The sequence below is a fragment of the Nipponia nippon genome, unplaced genomic scaffold (assembly GCF_047370975.1).
Source record: "Nipponia nippon isolate SJK-2023a ecotype South Korea unplaced genomic scaffold, ASM4737097v1 scaffold_3, whole genome shotgun sequence".
In the NCBI taxonomy this organism is placed as follows: domain Eukaryota; kingdom Metazoa; phylum Chordata; class Aves; order Pelecaniformes; family Threskiornithidae; genus Nipponia; species Nipponia nippon.
This window is the reverse complement of record NW_028262347.1, coordinates 111,527,664-111,547,007: the sequence shown is the minus strand read 5'-3', so window position 1 is coordinate 111,547,007 and position 19,344 is coordinate 111,527,664. Positions and strand designations below refer to the sequence as shown.

Genomic DNA, 19,344 nt, shown 5'->3' with positions numbered 1-19,344 from the left:
AGCTAGCAAGACTTTTTTGTGCTGTGAAAATTGACTATTTTCAACAACTTTTTCATTTAATTTCTTGCTACATTTCACACTGTACATACAGCTGACATCATAATCCTTCAGCTGGTCCTAAATTACATTTTACAATAGCGATCAGTTAATTATAGCAATTTGAGTAATTTTAATCGGTTATAGAGGGAATTTCTCCTGACACTTGTTTCTCCTGAATTTCAGATAAACTAGTGGATGTATTCTTAATTATTCATGTAACAGCAAAAACTAAATCAAATAAAAATTACGGACAACCCTACGCAAGACTGCTTTGGATGAGACCAGATAGTCACTGTTTAGCATCTATGGCTCTTCTGTTTCGAGGGTGCTAGAGGGAGCTCTAACCCCTCGATCAAAGGAACAGCCTACGAATGGTGCATCTGCCTAGTTTGGTCTGTGGTAGGAAACGCTGAATTCTCTTGATCTTTAATTTTGTTTTGTATCGAAAGGTCGCATATGTTTGTTCCAGGCATGATCCCAAATTGCTCTTCCTAGATGAGAAGATGCAAATAGTGTGTTTTCGAGTATACTAATACTAGACTTTTAATACAGGCTATTGTGAGCTGCCTGAAAATGCAGGAAGAAAGTGAGAGGTACCACAGAGGTGTTTAACAAATAGCATGCAATGGTAAAGTCTAATATTCCCTTCGTTTCACAAAGGAGGACAATTCTCACAATAGAAGACCTAATGATATTTAAAAGAGCATATATTTAAAACTGTTGGAAAGAAAAGCTACTTTACTCAGCATGTAGTTGGTTCTTAGATGTTTAGCCAATTATTATAGCAGAAGTTAAAGAACGGGTTGGTGATTGTTAGATAAATTTACAATGGGATGCATCAGTGCATGAGGATGGAAGAAATTTCTCACAAGATATGCTCCACGCTGATTACGTTCTCGATATGACAGGAAAGTAACTCTCAAAAGTGGGATGAAAAGAAGACAAGAAAACGTAGCCTGTATTTGTAGAAAGGGAGATGCAGATAGATGATTGATACTATTTTCACTGTTTATTAATCTCATCAAAAGGAATAGTGGAATCATGCCTTTGAGTGAAAGAACATTATGTGGAAAATACAGTATGTTGAAGGACCAAGTGAGGCTAGCGGTCCTGTTCTGCCCTAATTTACTGGGGGTTTTATATTCCTCATATGTTATATTCAAACAATTCCACTTTGATTAAGTCTACTACAGGGAGTGGAATACTGAAAGGCTCCGTCCCTTCTTTAGTTTGAGGGGTTTTTCTGAAAGCACCGAGCCAAGGAGGAATCCCTAGTGCGCTAGCCTGTGACTTGGGCTTCTGGCTTGTGCAATTTGAATATCAGCTGATAGGGACAAAGTCTGCTCAACTGTGAAACTGAATATGCCTTCCTGAGGTGCTGTTATGGTCAGAGCTGGTCACTTGTTGTTGCAGAGGGTGCTGTTTCTTGCCTTTCTTCTGTTATGTACTTTCACCTATCAACAGCGTTTGGCCTAACCCAACCTAATGCAATTTCTGAAGATACAGAATTCATTTAGAGAATGTCCTTAGCTTGTATTTTTGGAGTCTGTTCCTCAGTTCATGAATCTCTTGCCAGGTACCAATGAAAGAATGGGCCAACACAATCCTGGAGGGTCCAACTGCACAGTCCAACTGCCTGTGCAGAGAAGGATAACCTTCACAACCAGCTCATTTTGCTCAGGACCTTGTCCACTCTTATTTTGAAAATCTTCCTCTTAATGTCCAGAGTTTTGCTTGTTACAGCTTGTGCCTGTTGCCCCTCTTCTTGTCATTACGCACTTCTGAATAGACTCTGTCTTACTTTGCTCATTAACCTCCCTTTAGGTAGCAGAAGGCTAGCAGGTAGCCCCCAGTCTTCCCCAGGCCAAACACATCCAGCTCCCCTAGAAATCTTTGTGGTCCTCCATGGGAATCACTCCCATTTGCCAGCAAGGTAACGTTTGACTGCAAGGTCAGCAGAACAGTTCATCTCATGAAGACAATACTCGTTAGTGAGTGAGAGTTATGGGGTGATCTTGTAGGGTTTATAGGAGGCTACAAGGCAAAATCTGTCAAGATTTTGGCTGCAGCCCACTGAGCAGCCTTGACCTGGCACTCTGCAAGAGTATTTCATGGGCTTTTCCTCTTAGAGCTGCCTCTGTGGTGGCTGCTAACAGCAGTAGTATTGGTACCAGCCAGTGTGAGCTGATGAGATGTCCTCTTCTAGATCTCGCTGTACTGGTAGAAAAGAATACCACTCAGCCTTTGTCTGGCTGCTGCAGGTTGCTGCCCTCCAGGATCTGTCAGCAAAACTGCAAACCTGCTTTCAGTTAAGATGAGGTGTTTTAGCTTAGACAGTTTAAATAGCAGGTCTTTGCTAACAAGCTTATTTTGACTGAAATAGGTTAGGGAGTGCTCGTGTAGCCAACTCTGCCAGCAGATCTAAGAAGTACGTTTGCAGCGGGAGCAAAGCACGTATGTGAATCTTGCAGTTCTTCAGAACGCTGCTGCGTTTTGTTTGTTGCATCTCTCCAGTATGCCTGGAAATACGTAGTACTCCTGTAGCTGAGAAATGATGTATGATACCCAGCATGTATATTCATGACTTTCAGTTCTCACTTTGCCTTGGCCAGGTAGTTTGGTGCACTTGTGCCCACTTTGTTGTTGGTAGCAAAATGCATCTCCATGGAGGAAACTCATGGAAAATAACACTGGGTAAACTATCTTGGAGGGCTTGTGTTTCTTGTTGAAAAAAGCCCTACATAGACAGAACCACAGTGTTTTGAAAATCACAGTAGTGTTATTGAGAGCAGATAACAGGTCTTTCGGGTCATTCTCCCCGCTATGTGTGTGGTGTTCCCTTTGGTATAGCCTTCACTGTTCAGCCATGTTTTGAATCACTTGAGTCCACCTACTTATTCCTGGCTGCTTTTCTGTCTGAGTTAAGGGAGTACTTGGAGCAAAAAGAAAATCAACAATAACACCCATAAAGAGTAACTTCACTCAGGTGGTGGATCATGCTTGGGTATTTTAAAAACAGAAGCAACTGTTCCAGAAAACTATGAAACTGCTGCTTAGGGCATAGCTTATGCCTTTACCTGCCATAAATGAGCCCTTTGCTGCTACTGGCCATTACCCAATGACTTGAGTAGACTGGTTCTTCAAGTGATAATGTGCATATTCCTTCCCTCCATTAACAGTAATAACATGTAATGGTCCCAGCAGTTCAACTCTGGTTCTGGTAGCCATGCCGAGGAAGAAAGCATTTCCTTTGGTGACTTCCACTGGAAGTGATTCATCATTACCGAAGGAACTGCTTTGAAATTTGTGTATCATCACTTTACAACTAACAAAAGGTATGCTCTGAAATCTAGCTCTTTAAGAGTGATGGTGTCTGCCCTCCCCCCCATGTGTCTAGATATGCATTTGGTCAGGGATCGTAGTTTGGGAAGGTAACATATGCCAGTGCTGTGCTGATGCAAGCAGATTTCTCGTCAGTGCTTGTTATTTGCAAAGACAACTTGGAGATGAGGGAGGAGGAGGAGAGCGACTCCCGGTTCACATCCATTGCTGGCATCAGAGACATTTTATTTTGGAGGTTTTTGCCAGCACTTAAAATCTAGATGGGAGACCTATATCAAAGGAAAGTTTACAGTAAGAGCTACGAGATTCCAGACAATTAAACTTTATTAGTCTGTCTGAAACATTAAGTATTAGCTTAAAAGAATAGTTTTTTAATCTCCTCTCCCTGTTGCTGTTTGCTGTGTAGCAGTGTGGGAGGGGAGCAGCTTCTCCAGCAAGGTATTATTGCTGCTCTTTGTATAGCCGGTGTGCAAGTGCTCATGGCTCAGTCCGGCCTCCCCAGTCCCCCAAGAGACTCAGCGTGTTACTTCTCTGGTGTCTGCAGCTTTCTCTGGCCCCAAACCAAAACAGCCTTCTCCCTTTCTTCTGTGTCTGAGGTAATATCCTTAGCCAGGTGCCCTCCAGGCTGACACCATATCATAGATACTTAGATGGTACCTCTGAAAAGTATTGCCCCCCCAGGATTTCAGAAAGTGCAGCAGGTTGGGCTGCTGTGTCCAGCATAATTCCTGTGATCTTTCATCTAGATGTATCCTTTCTTATCAAAGTTTTTCTGCAGTGTGATCAGAAACCAGATGTGGACAAGCAGCTAAAAGCCCCAGACAGGCAAAATTGCTAGTTCCTTGGGTATCCAGGGGACTGTTAATTTCCGTGTGAGCACGTATTTTGAAGTTTCTCTTGAAAATAAATAGTAAAGATGCTGTGGTTTCTTTCATGGTGCTTTCTTTTTGACTCTCATATGTGATTGATGATCATCTACTTCTGGGTTATGTTCGTTTTTCAGAATGTTTCAGTGAGCTTTGCAGCGTGGAAACTAATTCAGTACTGAGCGAGTAAGTCCATATATGTGCTAAACCCATGGTTAACCTCACAGAGACTGTTATGTGAGATGGAGGCGGACAGAAATGGGTAGATTCTAAACTGAGCTTTTAAAATAAAAGTAAATGGAGTGAGTTGTTTAATGACCTAGCCATTGTAGCTTTGCTGTCAAGTCAGACACTGGAAAAGCAGGTTCATCCTGCAAAGGAGAAAAATGAGGAGATGGCTACCCTACTCATGTCTTTCAGGTGCTATGGCTCGCGAGATCCTGCTCTTTATGGTGAGACACCCCCTCGCCACCCCAAATTCTCAAAGCAAAGGAGCCCTTTAATAGGAAGCTGCCAGTAAGAAGCTGCAAAGGACATCTTCCCTCTTTGCTTAGCCTTGGCAGACTGGGAATCAGTTCTGCAGCATTTGGTAATTACAAGCCTAAAAAAGAAGAAGCCAGCCATAGAAATGGAACCTGTATCCTCTTAATTATGCTGTTATTGCCTTTAGGCCATGCAAACAACACCCTTTCAACAGGATTCTCAAGTACTAGCTCTGCCCTTCAGCATGGAGACCTCGCATACATTCTCAGCTCCGTTTCACCATTTTTGTTACGTCGCTACATTGGAGTGGTATTGAGTGGTACTTCATCATGGGCAGTAGCAAGCAGTTTCATGGCCACACAAGTAGCTTTGGAAAAGCCAGCCGTGCTGAGGTTCTCTGGCTAAGAGCAGCATTACAGGCATCAAACTGAATCGTCTCGCTGCCACACCGGTACTTTTTAATCCCTGTGCTTTTCCCACACAGCTTCTAACATGCTCCAAAATTCCTGACCTTTGTGCCGCTGCTGAAACTAGTTTCATGTCTAGATTCACTGTTGTGGGTATTTTTAATGTGGTTAATCTTGACGAATATTCAGGATACAGAGACAAGTGTGGCTCTGCTTTCATTGTGAAGTTCCCATCTTCCCCCCCACTCTGGACATACACCTCCATGGTTCCTTTCTTTGTCATCCCATTGCTTGTTTTTTTCCCCAGTGTCTTTTATCTTGTGAGTAAAGTTTGAACAGTACGCAGAAAGTTAACTGCCTGGAGTCTTTTAAATATAAGTAACACGCACCCAGTAATAAGCTGTCGGTTGTTTTTTTGCTGCCTGCAAAGAAACATAAACACAGCGCTCATTTCTGGCAGGTTTTTACTGTCAGAGTTTCTCCTATTATATTTATCTTACAATTTGCCAGGGGGTGAAGTTATTAAGTTTTAGCAGCAGCCATCGATCAAGTTCACAAGTTAACACGATAAAGGCTCTGTGCCGCTCCGATCCGGGAAAATGATGATCCTCACTCGGTAATTAACTAAATGAGAAAGTTAAATCTTACTTGAGAGCTGGGAGAGATGAAAGAGAGGTGTTTGTCAGTTTCTCAGTGGAAATTAGAAGCAGTTTTCTGCAATTCCCTAAGCTGCTGCTCTGTCATATTTTACATAAGCACTGGGAAAACGTCTTGTAATTAGTGCTGTCATGGAGGATTTTTTTTGCTGAAGGATGTTGGAATAATTCATTAGATTATCAAGAAAGGCTTGTGTCCTGAAATGATTAGCACAGTGAAATTTAAACCATTAACGATAACAAGTTTAGAGCTTGCTGCAGTGCAGAGGCACCCGGGGTATGTCTGTGCCTATTTCAATCATTTCTTATAATTAAACATTATGTCCTCTTTTTTCCTCCTCTTCACTAAGACCCATCCAAAATTCCTGTTAAGGTGGCTCTGTCTAGATCAGTGACTTAACCACGACTGGCGGTGCAAGCAGTTGGAGGTGAAATGCTGTGGTTGCGGATAAGCAGTAGAAGACATCTCTCTGCATCAGAGCCTGTAGTCCCAGGAGTCCGGGAAGGAAGGGAGAAGCCCAGTATGACTGTCGGTACTGGAACGTCAAAAGGAAGTCCCTTCCTTTTGTCTAGAGAGAAACTCCGAGAAACGTGCAGTGGTGGTCTAAGCTCTCAGTCTTTTCAGAGCTCCAGCATGAAGATGTCTTGAAGGTTCAGAAGGTCCCAAACCTTGCTGGGATCATTTAAGCCATTCTCGATGTTCTAGGAGACAGCTTCGCTTTAAGAGATGTCTTCTTACATTAACAAACATATAATCTGAATTCATCCACCCTGTGGAAAGTGCCTTAACAAAGTCCTCTGCAATGATGAGAGGACATGGTGGTTTTTTTTTTAAAATATGTAAAAGTTGTGACTACTCATATGGGTGGGGAAACACCATACCTATACTAGAATCAGAGAACTGTGCTCATGTTTGGGTTTTTTCTGTGCTTTAGGAGGATCCCTGATCCCTTGTACTGAACAAAACCAAAAGTAACCTTGGTTGTCATATGTGGGTTACAGCGGTGATATACCATGGCCGTTTTGTTTTATATGCAGAGCAGTAGATTTATCCAGTCTTTATTTATCTGTGTTGAAATATTGCACCTTCCTATAGTTGCAAGCCATTATTTAGATTAAAGTCCTTTCATATATTAGTCCTCTTCTACTTCACTGGGCATACAAATGTGCTTTCTGTTAAATGTAGCCATTTGGAGAAATGGTCTTGTAATTATGGGCTGCAATGGAGCATAGTACGTAGATCCCTGAGCTAGTACCAACCTGAGGCACTCAATCCCCTGGGTTTCCTGGCACAGCTTACTAGCTCAGGCACACGGTTGTGGGAGGACACCTCTGCTATTCCTGCAGATGAGTTGTTGTGCCTGGAGCCAGCCTGGGCACCTCTCAGCCCTCGCTTACAGGGGTTTGTGAAAGGGGCGTCAGAAAATCTTTATCTGTTCTGAGTTAGTAGTTTACTCTGTTACACCCAGCCTTCCTCCCATGTGACCGACTACCAGTGCTTATTCTTCTTTGCCACTTTTGGAAGTGAAGCTTATAAAAAGCATAACCACACACAGTGCATTTGGATGGACATTTACCCTAGCAGTATGGATGGCATGTGGGACAGTTCTTTCTTTTTCAGGTGGGACCTGGTCGTTGTACCAGGAGGGGGAAGAGGCTGTAGATGATTGTGTGCTCCAGGAAATAGTTGCTGATGGTATTGTGAGATGGTTTGTCGTGAACTTGAGGCAGTTGATCAGAATGGTTGAGTCATCAGCATTTCTCAGGAAGCAAATCAATTCTCTTACTGATAGTAACCGCCCTCCCCCCCAATGCTTTAATAATACAGATGCTTGATGTTGTTTTGTTGTTGGCTTTTTTTTAATAACAGGCCTTTTTCACTGAACCCCCAGTGAATTTTCAGGAATCCTCAAATTGAAATTCTGGAATTTTGTTCTAAACTGTAGCTACAAACGGTCTAGGGGAGGCATGTGAGCATGTGTTGCGACTGAGTGATTTGTGAGCCCTGTGAATTCGTCCATCTCTACTCTGCAGAACTGGTGTGTTCGTGGTCTGCCCTGTCCTCCTGGTCCCCTGCTTACACAGACCACAGGACCTGCTGGGCACGCCATGGTTACCTCTGGGCTTGTCCTCACTTCTTTTGATGGGAAACCAAAACAGGCAAGGGTGCAGACCAGGTCTCAAACTGACATTGTCAGAATGCAGCCAAAGTATGTGCGTGAACCTAGAAAATGTGGTGTTGCCCTGTCCACTAATTTGGACATAAACACTGTAATGTGTATAGTGCTTTTCTTAGCAGATCCACTGTATAAACCTGGAGTTTGACTTCCAGAGCTGTTAGAAGTGTTGGTCAATGGACTCTTTAATTTAATCATTATTCCCACCCAAGAGGCCTGTATTCACTTGGGATCCAGGCAAAATGGGTTGTTTTGTCCCATCTAAGCCATCTGTTTGTACACACATAAGCCATTACTTGTTTTTGCAGATGTTGCAGCTTCTCTTTGATACCCCAAACTGATGTTTTAGAGGTAATTGGGGAGCTGAAGGCTGCTGGGAGAAGGGTTCTCAGGAGGTAAGGAAGGGCCGGAACGTGGTGGCACCCCATGAAAGGAGTTGCCCGTCTTGTGGTCTTTGCACATCAGCTCCAGCTCAGCGTTTTAGTCAGACTTCACAGTCTCTCAAATTAAAAGGCAGAAGTATATTTTTTTTAAAAATGCTTTGTAGAGACAGCTTGTTGTGAGACTGGCTGCATAGCAGATAAAATGAGAAATGAAATGAGATCAGGCTTGTAGAATACAACATCTCTCTGCTGTCTTAATCCAGCATTTTTACAGGGATGTCTGTTTTGCACGCAGCTTAACTGCAGCAAAAATGACGAGAATCCCTTAAGACCAATGTTCAGTGCAGTCCATTGGTAATTATTTTTTGCCAGGCTGTTGCCTACTGTGGACTTTGCTAGAATAACTCCAGCCTTTCACACCTAGGACTTCATGCGCACAGTCCCTTTAGAGATTTCTCTGTATAAAAAGTTGGCCCAAGAGAGAGTATTTCTTTCCTTCTGCCCAGTAACTGGGTCTACGACTCACCTGCAGTGAGTGCTGTCCATGTGGTGACCAAATGAAAGCGCAGCTCAGTCTCGCATGATCTTACTGGACACACACAGAAATTTGCAGGGAGGAATGGGGATAAAAGTAAGGTTGAAAACACTGAGCTGCAGAATACAGCACTGATGATGTGATCTCCATGTTCTGTGTTTTCAAAGAAACCTAAATCAAACCGTAGTTCAGAAATAGGAGAAAATGCTTGTTAAAAATGACAGCTAATTACTGTCGTCTTCTACCTCTGACCAGCTCTGCTGGAAATGCTGAAAAGAGTATTTAGGTGGATTTTCTCTAGAAAATGAAATGTAAATGGTGATTAGTTGAGTAGATTTTCAAATTACAAGGTTTTTGGTGTTTCCAAAATCAGGATTGCTGTCAGGGTTGGAGGGGTATTGAAATACAGGAATTATTTACTCCTGAGAAATGAGGAATTTCTGCATTCTAAACCCAGTTTTGGTAACTAGATTTTGTGGTCTCTAAATAACCGACTGTTTTGGCACTTGCTGAAAAAAGGCTTTTTGTTGTTTTTTCTTTTCCTGTGAAATCTGTTAATCCATGCATTTCTTTTAGATCATTAGATACCTTTGCAGAGAGATTTAGGTACTCATTTTTTCCCTTAAAGTTAATAAAGTCTCCTGGTGAGGTTGATGCCTGGAATTATCATAATAGAACAAAAATATGTCATCCCTACATAAATGTTTTATATATTCTGATATCTGTGATTTGTTTCTAATTATTTGATAATTAATAGAGAACCTCTAAATGTATTTTGTAAATAAAAATGATGTAATAATATTGACTGTTATTATAATGCTGTCTAGTGTTAAACTTCTGCAATGAAAGAGAGAAAATCACATGTTTTCAGCATTTAATACAAACTATTTGACCAGTATTGGAAAAAGTAATTTCCCAGCGAACAGTTAATCTTACTTGGACAAAGGATATCCTTGCAATGCAAAATGTGCACTTTTCTTCCAGTTAAATTGTTTAGAAAGCAGAAATTATATCTTGCTATCAAGTAGTAAATTGAAATGTCAGTGTTTTGTTTTGTCCTTGAAACTCGTCTTCGAGCTGAGTCCTTCTGACAACATATTAACGGTGCTCAGAAAGTTGAAAATCTTATTCTGTGAAAGAAGTATGTACCAAATATCGGGGGGTGTTTTAGCTGTCTTTGCTCTCAAGGTATAATTTTATACTCAAAAGAAGTAGTATCAATTTTTTTCTCATCCATTTCACACATTCCCTATGAATTTTAGCAGCAGCCCATTCTTTAGGAAAAAAAAAAACAAATACAAATGCAGTTTTCTGTTGGTGCATTGAAGTAACTGGTAACTGTAGATTAGGAATCCAAATATGTTTTACTGTCTGCAAGATGTAAATAAAGGAGTGTTTATGTTAAATTGCCACTCAAAGTTTCCCGTCTAGCCAGAGCCCTTTGTGCGCGGCTCTGGCGTGAGCCGGTGCATTGTCCTGCAGGGGTTACAGCTCACGGTGGCTGTGCTCCGACTGACGGCACCAAACGGGATACATGGCCTCCACCAACGTTATGTATCAGAGTGCTTTTTTCCTTCTTCTTCCCCCCCCCCCCCCCCCCCCCCCCCGCAAATTGTAAAACCACTTGTGCTTCTTTTCATATGTGTGATTTGGGTTGTTTCTCTCCTTCCTATTTACAGACAAAACTTGCCAATGGCACTTCCAGTATGATTGTGCCCAAGCAAAGAAAACTGTCTGCAAGCTATGAGAAGGAGAAGGAACTCTGCGTCAAGTATTTTGAACAGTGGTCCGAGTCTGACCAGGTGGAGTTCGTGGAGCACCTCATCTCCCAGATGTGTCACTACCAGCACGGACATATAAACTCATACCTCAAACCCATGTTACAGCGGGACTTCATCACTGCACTGCCAGGTATTTCTGCAGGCAGAGGGAGCTTGCTCCTCCGTCTTGTCTTTCAGAAGACTATTCCGCTCTGGCCTGTCCTGCTGGAGATCTCTTCTAGGGTCAGCTTGCAAAACAGATGATAGCTTTTGAATGCTATCCTCTATACCAGGATGAAATGTAGTAATATTTTATTTTGTATTCCTACCATCTCTCAAGGAATGATCTAATACCACCATGGTTTGGCTAGGAGTAAATGATGGCTCATATATGTAACGTAAGGATAGTCATCGGCCACAGGGCAGGCAGTTGTACTCATAATGCCCACAACAATGCACAAATAATGAAAATTTTTAAAATTAAAACTACTGCTCTTTCTGGTTGCTCAGCTTAGGTTTTCCCTTTTCTTACTTGGATTTTTTTTTTTTGTCTCTCTTTCCTACTAAAATACCTTCCTGAAGCCATCACTTTGATTATGTGTTTATTGCTAATAGAGGACATAAGATCAAAGGATGGAAATCTTCTATTTTGTGCATCTCCATAGTGCTTTCCATTGGGAATATTATTCCAGCTGTTCTCAGATGTGGCATTGGGTGTATCTGACAGAATGCACACATAAAGTAGTAGTGTACGTGCAGTTTTGTGTTGGCCCTGTCTTATAGATGGGAAAACTGAGGCAGTGGGAAATAAAATATATACAGCAAGAGAGTTTCAGAACCAGACAGAAATTCCTGCCTCTTTGGTCTTTTTTTCAGACCATTAGATTGTACCTCTGTAGATAGATAGATAGATAACAGATTAGCATTCCCATGGCACAGGTCCTTAGTTTGAGATGGACCTGACCAAGAACCACTACAGGCATTGTCTCTCAATAGCTAGTTGAAGAGAAGAGTTGCTTGCCAAAAGCTTGTTCTGTGAATAGCTTTGTAGAACTGCTGAACTCCAAGAATTTGTTCAATCCAGTCATTTGATAATTCTTCAGAAAGGATTTCTCAACATGAAATTTAAATTCTAGGGTTAAACGACAGAAAAAAGCATATTTAAGTGTGAATTGTACAAAGCATAAAATCACTGCAGGAGTTTTGGTATGAAGTTAAATATGTAGACTCACTGGATTTTTAAGCTGCTTGTGCCCAGTAATCAAATGGCTGTTGTAGCATTAAAAAAAAAATCTTAGTTATGCTAAGTACCTGCTTTATGTTAGTTTTTAGTAGTCCAAAGGCAATAATCTCGTGTACTTAGAGCAGCATTATAACTTGTGGAGCTGTTCAGTTTCTGAAAAAGAGAGTATTTTGAAAGTGCATTGGTTTCCCCACTTTTACAGTGGAAGTATACATATAGTTACATGCACAATTTTTCCAGGTCTTTCTCCACAAAAGTCCATCAGAGTAAGCCAACACATCTCATTTGCACTTGCTTAATTTCATCGTACAGGCTTTTTTTCTGAAAATTTTGTGCACATTATAAATATTTTCAGAGGCATTCAAAATTTCCTAGCCATGCCATATTTGTTAGTGGTCTTTTCACAGTTACCCAGGAAGCAGCTAATTTTACTGTCTCAGAATGCAGAACAGATAGGAATCAGGCAGCTAATATGTGAGTATTTGAATAGTTGTGGGAACTGTGTGCTTAAATAATGTATGTGCATCAATTTGCATATTTGCAAAGTGCTAATGTCCTAGTGAATATAGCTCTAAGGGAGAAAATTAATGGCAAGGAATTACACTGGCGCAGACTCTGCAGTCTGTGCAGGATGTCCTGAGTGTAGGCAGGTTTCTAATGAGGGGAGTGGGAAAGGGGAAGGTAAGAAACTGCCTAGGAAAGAGTGATGAACCTAAAATTTTAAATTAAGTCACGTAATAAAAAAGACTAAACTTTTTAAGTATTTTTTAGCTTTCTGAAATTCTCAAGTGTTCAGTATTCTGGTTCCATTTTTAGTCCTTCATTCTCTCTCCTGCTCTCCCCCTCGAGTAAATAAAACAATGAAGCTACTTCAAAATCATGAGGCATCTTATCTCTGTCCTCCTAGCACTGTCCCAAAGACTGACCAAAATTAAAGGTAGTTTTAGATCATCAGCACGTTTTACTGAAATGGAGTAAAATTGGCTCAAATTATTTTCCCACTACTTTGAACAGAATTAAGGTTGTTTGGAAAATACAGCTTAACTGTGTACTTAACAGACTTTGTTCTGTTTCTGAAAAATAAGGTCTCTGCTTAGCATTTCCAAGCTGTTTAACATTTTTCATGAGGAAAGTCATTTTTTTAAGGGTTTCATGTGTGAAATAACTGAAACATTCTTGTTGGTATGGAGGGCTGAAGGGCTAATCATGTTTCACATCGATTTAGCAAAAACTTTTGTGAGCAGAGATTTCTCTTTTTTAAGGAAGCAATGCTTTGTTAGATATATGTCTCAGTGAGCTGGGCTGTTCCTAAGAAACAAAATAATAAAACTGAGTTTGCAGCCAGGCCAAAATAGCTCTGCCCACCCACTTATACATGTGAGGAAGGAAGGCCAAAACATTAGTATTCCTTCTCCGCGAAGGGTCTAGGATCAATGGTAAAGGATGACTTACGGTCATGGAAGTAGTTACAACACCTCATTGCAGCAAGATCTGAAGTGCAACTACTGATGATCCAGAAAGGGCAGGTGGGTCAGAGGCAGGCTCGTGGGTGAACATTACTGTGCCCAGTTTATGCAGTGCAGCCCTGCTTCCTAAAGCCACCAGTTGTTCCCTGTATAGAATAATTTCTTGCTGTGACGCTGCTGACATAAAGCCACTGGTGTGGATACTACACAGGCAGGCATTTGTAAATGTCCTGGTGGGTCTGTAAATGTCTGTGGGCCCATTGGAAGCAACATAGGCTGGGAAAGCAAATATGCCATTTCCACCCGGTGGAGAGAGCTCAGGGCTCCAGGTGTCAGGGTGGGGAAGCAGGGGGACACAATGTCCGTGTCTGCCCTACCAAATTGCAGAATTCCTGCAAATTCCAGTTCACGTTCACTAAAACGTATCTCTCTTTCTACGAATTGTGTAGAGTCAATTTACATTTACAAATGCTCTTTTTTCTCTTTTTTTAAATAATTTTATATAGCGGCTCTATATATCTTTTCAGATTAAATACATAATAAAGGCTGCTGATGCTTTTATTTTGCAGGTTGACATCTAATTTTGCATCTATAAAGATAAGAAATGTCAGACCCCTTTCTGCACTCTCTGGTTGTGCATGGTATCATTCACGTGCTTTTTCTATGTATGCATGGAAGCATAAAACGCTGGGCAGAATGTCTCACCCAAAGTGTATTATACATTTTGGATGTTTGAAAGGAGCAGGAGGAGGCATGCTGGATTTTCTCGTTTTCATGCACTGGGAGACAATTTTGAGGTCTTTTGGTTAACAAAAGGAAAGGCTGGGCCTTTTGTGTCTCATGAACTCTAATCAGAATCAGCTGATTGCACCCAGTTTGGGTTTGCAGAAGTACGGACATGTGACTGTAAAAATGCACTTGCTTCTTTTTCTTTCCATGTCACAAGCAGCGCCTGGTCTTTGAGGCTGTTGTTTTAAAAGCAAGAAAAGACGTATTTAACTCTGTCCCACATGTGAACCAGAGGGAAGATGCATGTAATACCAATCTGCCATGCTTCCTTTTTGGTTGGTCTGAACATTATGCCTGAGGGATGATGGGGTCTAAACTACAACTTTCACAAAGCCTCTGAAATTTGACCTGTGAAGTGAGATAATCTCTTGATGGTGTGTCTCACTTGTGAATTAAACAGCCTCCAAGAGAAGCTGTATTTATGCAACGTCTCATTTAAAAGGCATCTTATTTTCCTGAAGTCGTGCTGGTGAATAAATTTGAGTGGGTAAGGGCACATTATTACTGCATACATCCTTACAGTTAAGATAGCATAACCTTCCCTGGCCCCCAGCTACGCAGATGTTACATTGGGCTGCTTGGTGCTAACCAGGCAATTGCTTTACGTTTCACTCCAGCCATGTTGAAACAAAGCCAGTCCTGGTATTCACACTGGAAAATATTTGCAAATTATACCATTTTTGGTGCATATTTTTCCTCCACCCACTAAAATAAATGAAACTAGCAAACCTGCTTCACTTTCTCCTTACACAGCCTCTCCTTCCCTCTCGACTTCCTTGTGCATCTGCATATCTTTCCCTCCCCCATGTCTAAAGGTACCACTACCCTTCAGGGCACACATTGGGAATATATATTTTTTTCTTCATTACGTTTAAAAGCTACTGCTTTAGCAAAAACAGCTTTTGAGCCGTTGGAACATGAGAACAGCTGTAGCAGTGAGATGAGAAATGGTCCTAATATAGAGAGATTTTGGGGGCTGCGTCGCTGAGTTGGAAATGCCATCCATAGAATATCCCCCTAGTGCTAAAACCCATCGAAATAGATTGGAATGACTTCTTGGATTCTTTATTATTTTTAATGACTTGTTGTGTTATATCCAAAGGAAGTTGGAGAACGCTGTTCGCTCCTGAACTTAGCGGCAAATGCTCTTCTGTGCATTTGGTCCAGCTCTGCATGCAGAAGAGGAGATGGAAAGAGAGGGTATCTTTGTACTAGGAAGGGGAGTTGTTTTAAACTCCGTGTCTCCCCAGCAAATAATCTTTTTTTTTTCCTCCGCCAGCTCGGGGATTAGATCACATTGCTGAGAACATTCTGTCATACCTGGATGCCAAATCGTTGTGTGCTGCTGAGCTGGTGTGCAAGGAGTGGTACCGGGTGACGTCGGACGGCATGCTGTGGAAGAAGCTCATCGAGAGAATGGTCAGGACAGACTCCCTGTGGAGGGGGTTGTCAGAGAGGAGAGGATGGTGAGGAAACTGCATCTTCACCTCTTTTGCCCCCGTTCAGGACAGTAGGTGCTGTGTGTTTCAAACCATGTTTGAAGAGGGTTATTTAGCACCCTGAAACATCATGTTGGTTCCAAACCTGACAGTTGCTTAAATCAAAATTCGGGAGTTGGGGAGTTAGGGCATCATTTGGCTATGCAGGCAATGTGGGGGCTTTTTCCTCATCTTCCTCATCTGATCATGCTCTTATCCCACTGTGACAAGTCAGATACACAGACTGAGATATTTACGCCCAGCTGTCATTCAGTTCAAATTAAGAAGCTGTGTACGCCCCAGGGGAACACTAAACTAGTCAGCAGTTCAGAGCAGAAGAGCTTTTTTAGGGGTGGCAGTGGGGCAGCATGTGCTATGAATTAGTTGTTTCCTGATAGGTCTGTTTGTTTTCCTCAGCAGATTTTCCCTATTAGATATCTGTTTAATTTTCAAACTGGAAGCTGAGGGTAGGTACCACGGAGAATAGGGGACTTTAGAAATGCAGATAGATTAGTTAATAATCATCTGGAATAGCCTTACTACAGTGTGGGTCTCACTCAAGTTTGAAGCTGCTCTGTTAACATTTCATTAGAACTTTCCCTCTCAGGGGTACGTCCTTTAATACATAATTTTCTTTTCCAAGGGTGTCCCTAGGATGTTGGCAGAAAGGAAGCTGGGTATGAATATTTCATAAACAAGATAAAAGTGACAGCTCAGGCATTTTGGTTGCTATTAAAAAGAAAAAGATACAGAGTTGCAAACAAAGACTCCTGTTTTATGGTTAATTTTGTTATACTGTTTGTCTCGGAAAGTAGAGGCGAGTAAATCAGGATTATGAAACATCCTTTAAAAATAAATACTATTTTGATCTGCTTCCAATAGTGTAATGTTTAGAAAGAGTGTAAAATAAACACAAGCATGGCAGTGGTAACTTTTGCATTCCTTTTAGTGCCCTGTCCTCTCCAGGACTTCTGTCTTTGCTCTGTATTGTTGAGGTCACAGGAAGTCCGAAGAGGACCTTGAGAGGTTATTTAGTCCTTCTTGTTTCCCAGAGGCAGAGCCGGGTTTCTCTTAAGCCATCCTAGATGTTTGTCTAACTTCTTCTTAAAAACCTTCATGGATCGAGGTTCCCCAGGCCTTCCACAGTTTCACTAACTGTAGTGTTAGAAATGTTTTCCTAAAATCAAGGCTGTCTTCCTAGCTACAGTTCGGCATATTATATTTAGCCTACACAGACCTGCAGGACAGTTTCTCATTCTCCTTTTTGCAGTAATATTTTCTATGTTGGAAGATGATAATGTTTCCTACGTTTTGGATGCGCTAACCAACCATAATCCTGTGTCGTCTTGTCCTCTTGTCCTCTTGAATGGTGTAATCAGCTGGGTGTCTTACTTCTGCTGAGGCATCACCAGAGTTTGGTGGTTTGGGAAGCATTGCTTGCATGCCTCCATGCATGCATAGAGGACAATCCATTTTGTGCTTAAACAGTGGTATAATACTGTTAAAAAATTCGTTACCCTTTCTGTGGAAGTTCTACTTAGCCATTATTCCTCATCTTGCATGCCTATGTTGTTACTCAGTGGTGGACTTGGCACTTGTCCTTATTGAATTAGATTCTATTTATTGTTTGGTATTTCTCCCTTTTGTCAGGAGCATTATGAGTTTAATCTTGTCCTCCAAAGTGCTTGTAGCTTCTCCCAGCTTTAGTATCATTGGCCAGGTAATAAATGCACTCCCTCTTCCATTCTTTGTCATTAATGAAAATGCTCAATAGTGACACCTCTAGGACAGACTCCATGCAAGATCCCAGTTGCCATCCTGTTTGACAGTGCACCATTGGTAAACTGTACTTTCCAGCCATTTGTGTGTCCACCCTTAAGCTCTTCCAAGATCATACTTCTCTTGCTAAGTCATGAGAATAGCCCATGAGAAAAAATTAGGTCAGTTTGACATGGTGCATTCTGGATTGAACAGTGTTGCCTGTTGTTTGTCACTTTGTCATCTTCTAGGCACTCATCTGATTGACTGTGTGCTCTAAAACTGCTAAGCTGTCAAAGTTGAGTTGGACGGTCCACCATTTCCTTGGTGGACCTTCTTCCCTTTTTTTAAAATGCAAGACCTACATTTGTCTTTTTCCTGTTCTGTAGAACTTTACCTATTCTCTACATCTTGTCAGAGGTCCTGGCTGATAGTTCTCAAGTTTCTTCCTCCAGATTTTAGAAATAACATTAGCACTGATTACTCATCATACAACACATGACATTTCTAAAAAACAGTTGCAGAATCCTGCTTCTCATCTCAAAGGACAGTCACACCCTGTTACTGCACCTCTTCTTCAGGCTTACACTATCCTGGAGGTTGCTTTGACGCAACAGATTGCCCTCTGATTAGCTCTGGGAGATGCAACTGCAGGCACGGTGGGGTGGTTAAGTGACGCAGACAAGAAATATCCAGTGTAATTGCATCTCTGCCATATAGAGCTTTATAGCTTGTAATCAGTGCTAACGCCATGCATGGAACAAGGAGGTGACTAACTGGACAGTTCAGAATGATAGATGACTGGTGTTATTTGCTTACAGCTCCTCACTTTGCACATGGGCTGCCTGATTTCAGCATTTGCAGCTCATGGTTTACAACGGAAACACCCAGATCCGCAGCACAGTAGCCTTCACTGACAGCTTGTCAGGGAGCAGTAAGGGTTACACAGATTTAGAGAAATATAAAACAGAAGCCCAAAATCTGGGCACGATTGTGTCCATCTGAATACTTGATTGAATTGGCCAGTCATCAAAACCTGCAAACAATAGTTCCTTTTATCCCAGAGCCACAGCACAAGGGTCACTGGGATGCCGTGGAAATTCCAAGCAATCCTTTAGCTGAACTGTAAACAACTGAGTCTACATGCAGCAAGGCAGGGCTTATAGGTAGCAACAAGACCTTGTATTAGATCAGCTAGTAAAGATGGAAACAATAGCCAGGTTTTCAGGCACATAGGCTAGTATACAGATTGTCATAGACCTACCCCAAGTCTTCCAGGATGTGTCCTAGGTATTCTGTGTATCTCCAAAGCGTTTTTCTTCTCCCTGGGCCAATAATTTTAATTTTCTTGTATGCACTTCCAGACCGGATCACAGTAAAGAGGCAACCATCTAGTTAGTGCATCCATGTGTCCCTTCTTCACGTGTGTTTGTCCCCATATGAGTGGCTGCTGGTCACTGTATTTGAAGACTCAGATGATTGCTCTGTCCAAAGTGGAAAGTACCTTTCTCTCAAGTCACACTTAAAGTACTTTATTTAAAGAATTATCAGAAGTTCTTTTCTTGAGCATTTGTTATTTTGTTTGTTCGGTCCTATAGTTTACTATTGCCTTATAACCTAAATATTGTGGTTCATTGTTGTGATTTCCCTTGTTCAAGTACATCAGGGCAGCTAATGTACAGTCTCTCAAATGAGTTTCAAGGTATACTGTATGGAAAGGACAAGAAAGAAATGTGCAAGGAAGCACTGAAGAATTAATTATGCCATAATGGAGCAAGGGAGGGAGAAGTGGAGAGCTGGCCCAGTGTAAACTCTGTGCCTCTGATGCCAGGATTACACTTGGAGGCATTTGTGCCTCTCTCCATTTTGTGAGGCATGTTGCCAGGCAGAACAGCAGTTAGTACGCCCATGGTGGGGTTTACTAGCTTCCACACCGTGTTTGGTGGCTTCTTAACTTCAGGA

General features: G+C 41.7%; 1 protein-coding gene across 14 annotated transcripts in view; it reads left to right on the top strand.

The window, feature by feature from the left end:
• The window catches only part of BTRC (beta-transducin repeat containing E3 ubiquitin protein ligase), a 123,715-nt gene that overhangs the window by 83,070 nt on the left and 21,301 nt on the right, over positions 1-19,344 (top strand). For all 14 annotated transcript variants that reach the window (XR_015706438.1, XR_015706437.1, XR_015706439.1 and 11 more), the window contains 2 exons: positions 10,568-10,799; positions 15,426-15,612. Coding sequence is in view for 11 of the 14 variants with exons in the window: in XM_087765342.1 (XP_087621468.1) it covers positions 10,568-10,799; positions 15,426-15,612 (419 nt within the window). In the remaining 3 variants the exon portion in view is untranslated. The remainder of the gene's footprint in view (positions 1-10,567; positions 10,800-15,425; positions 15,613-19,344) is intronic.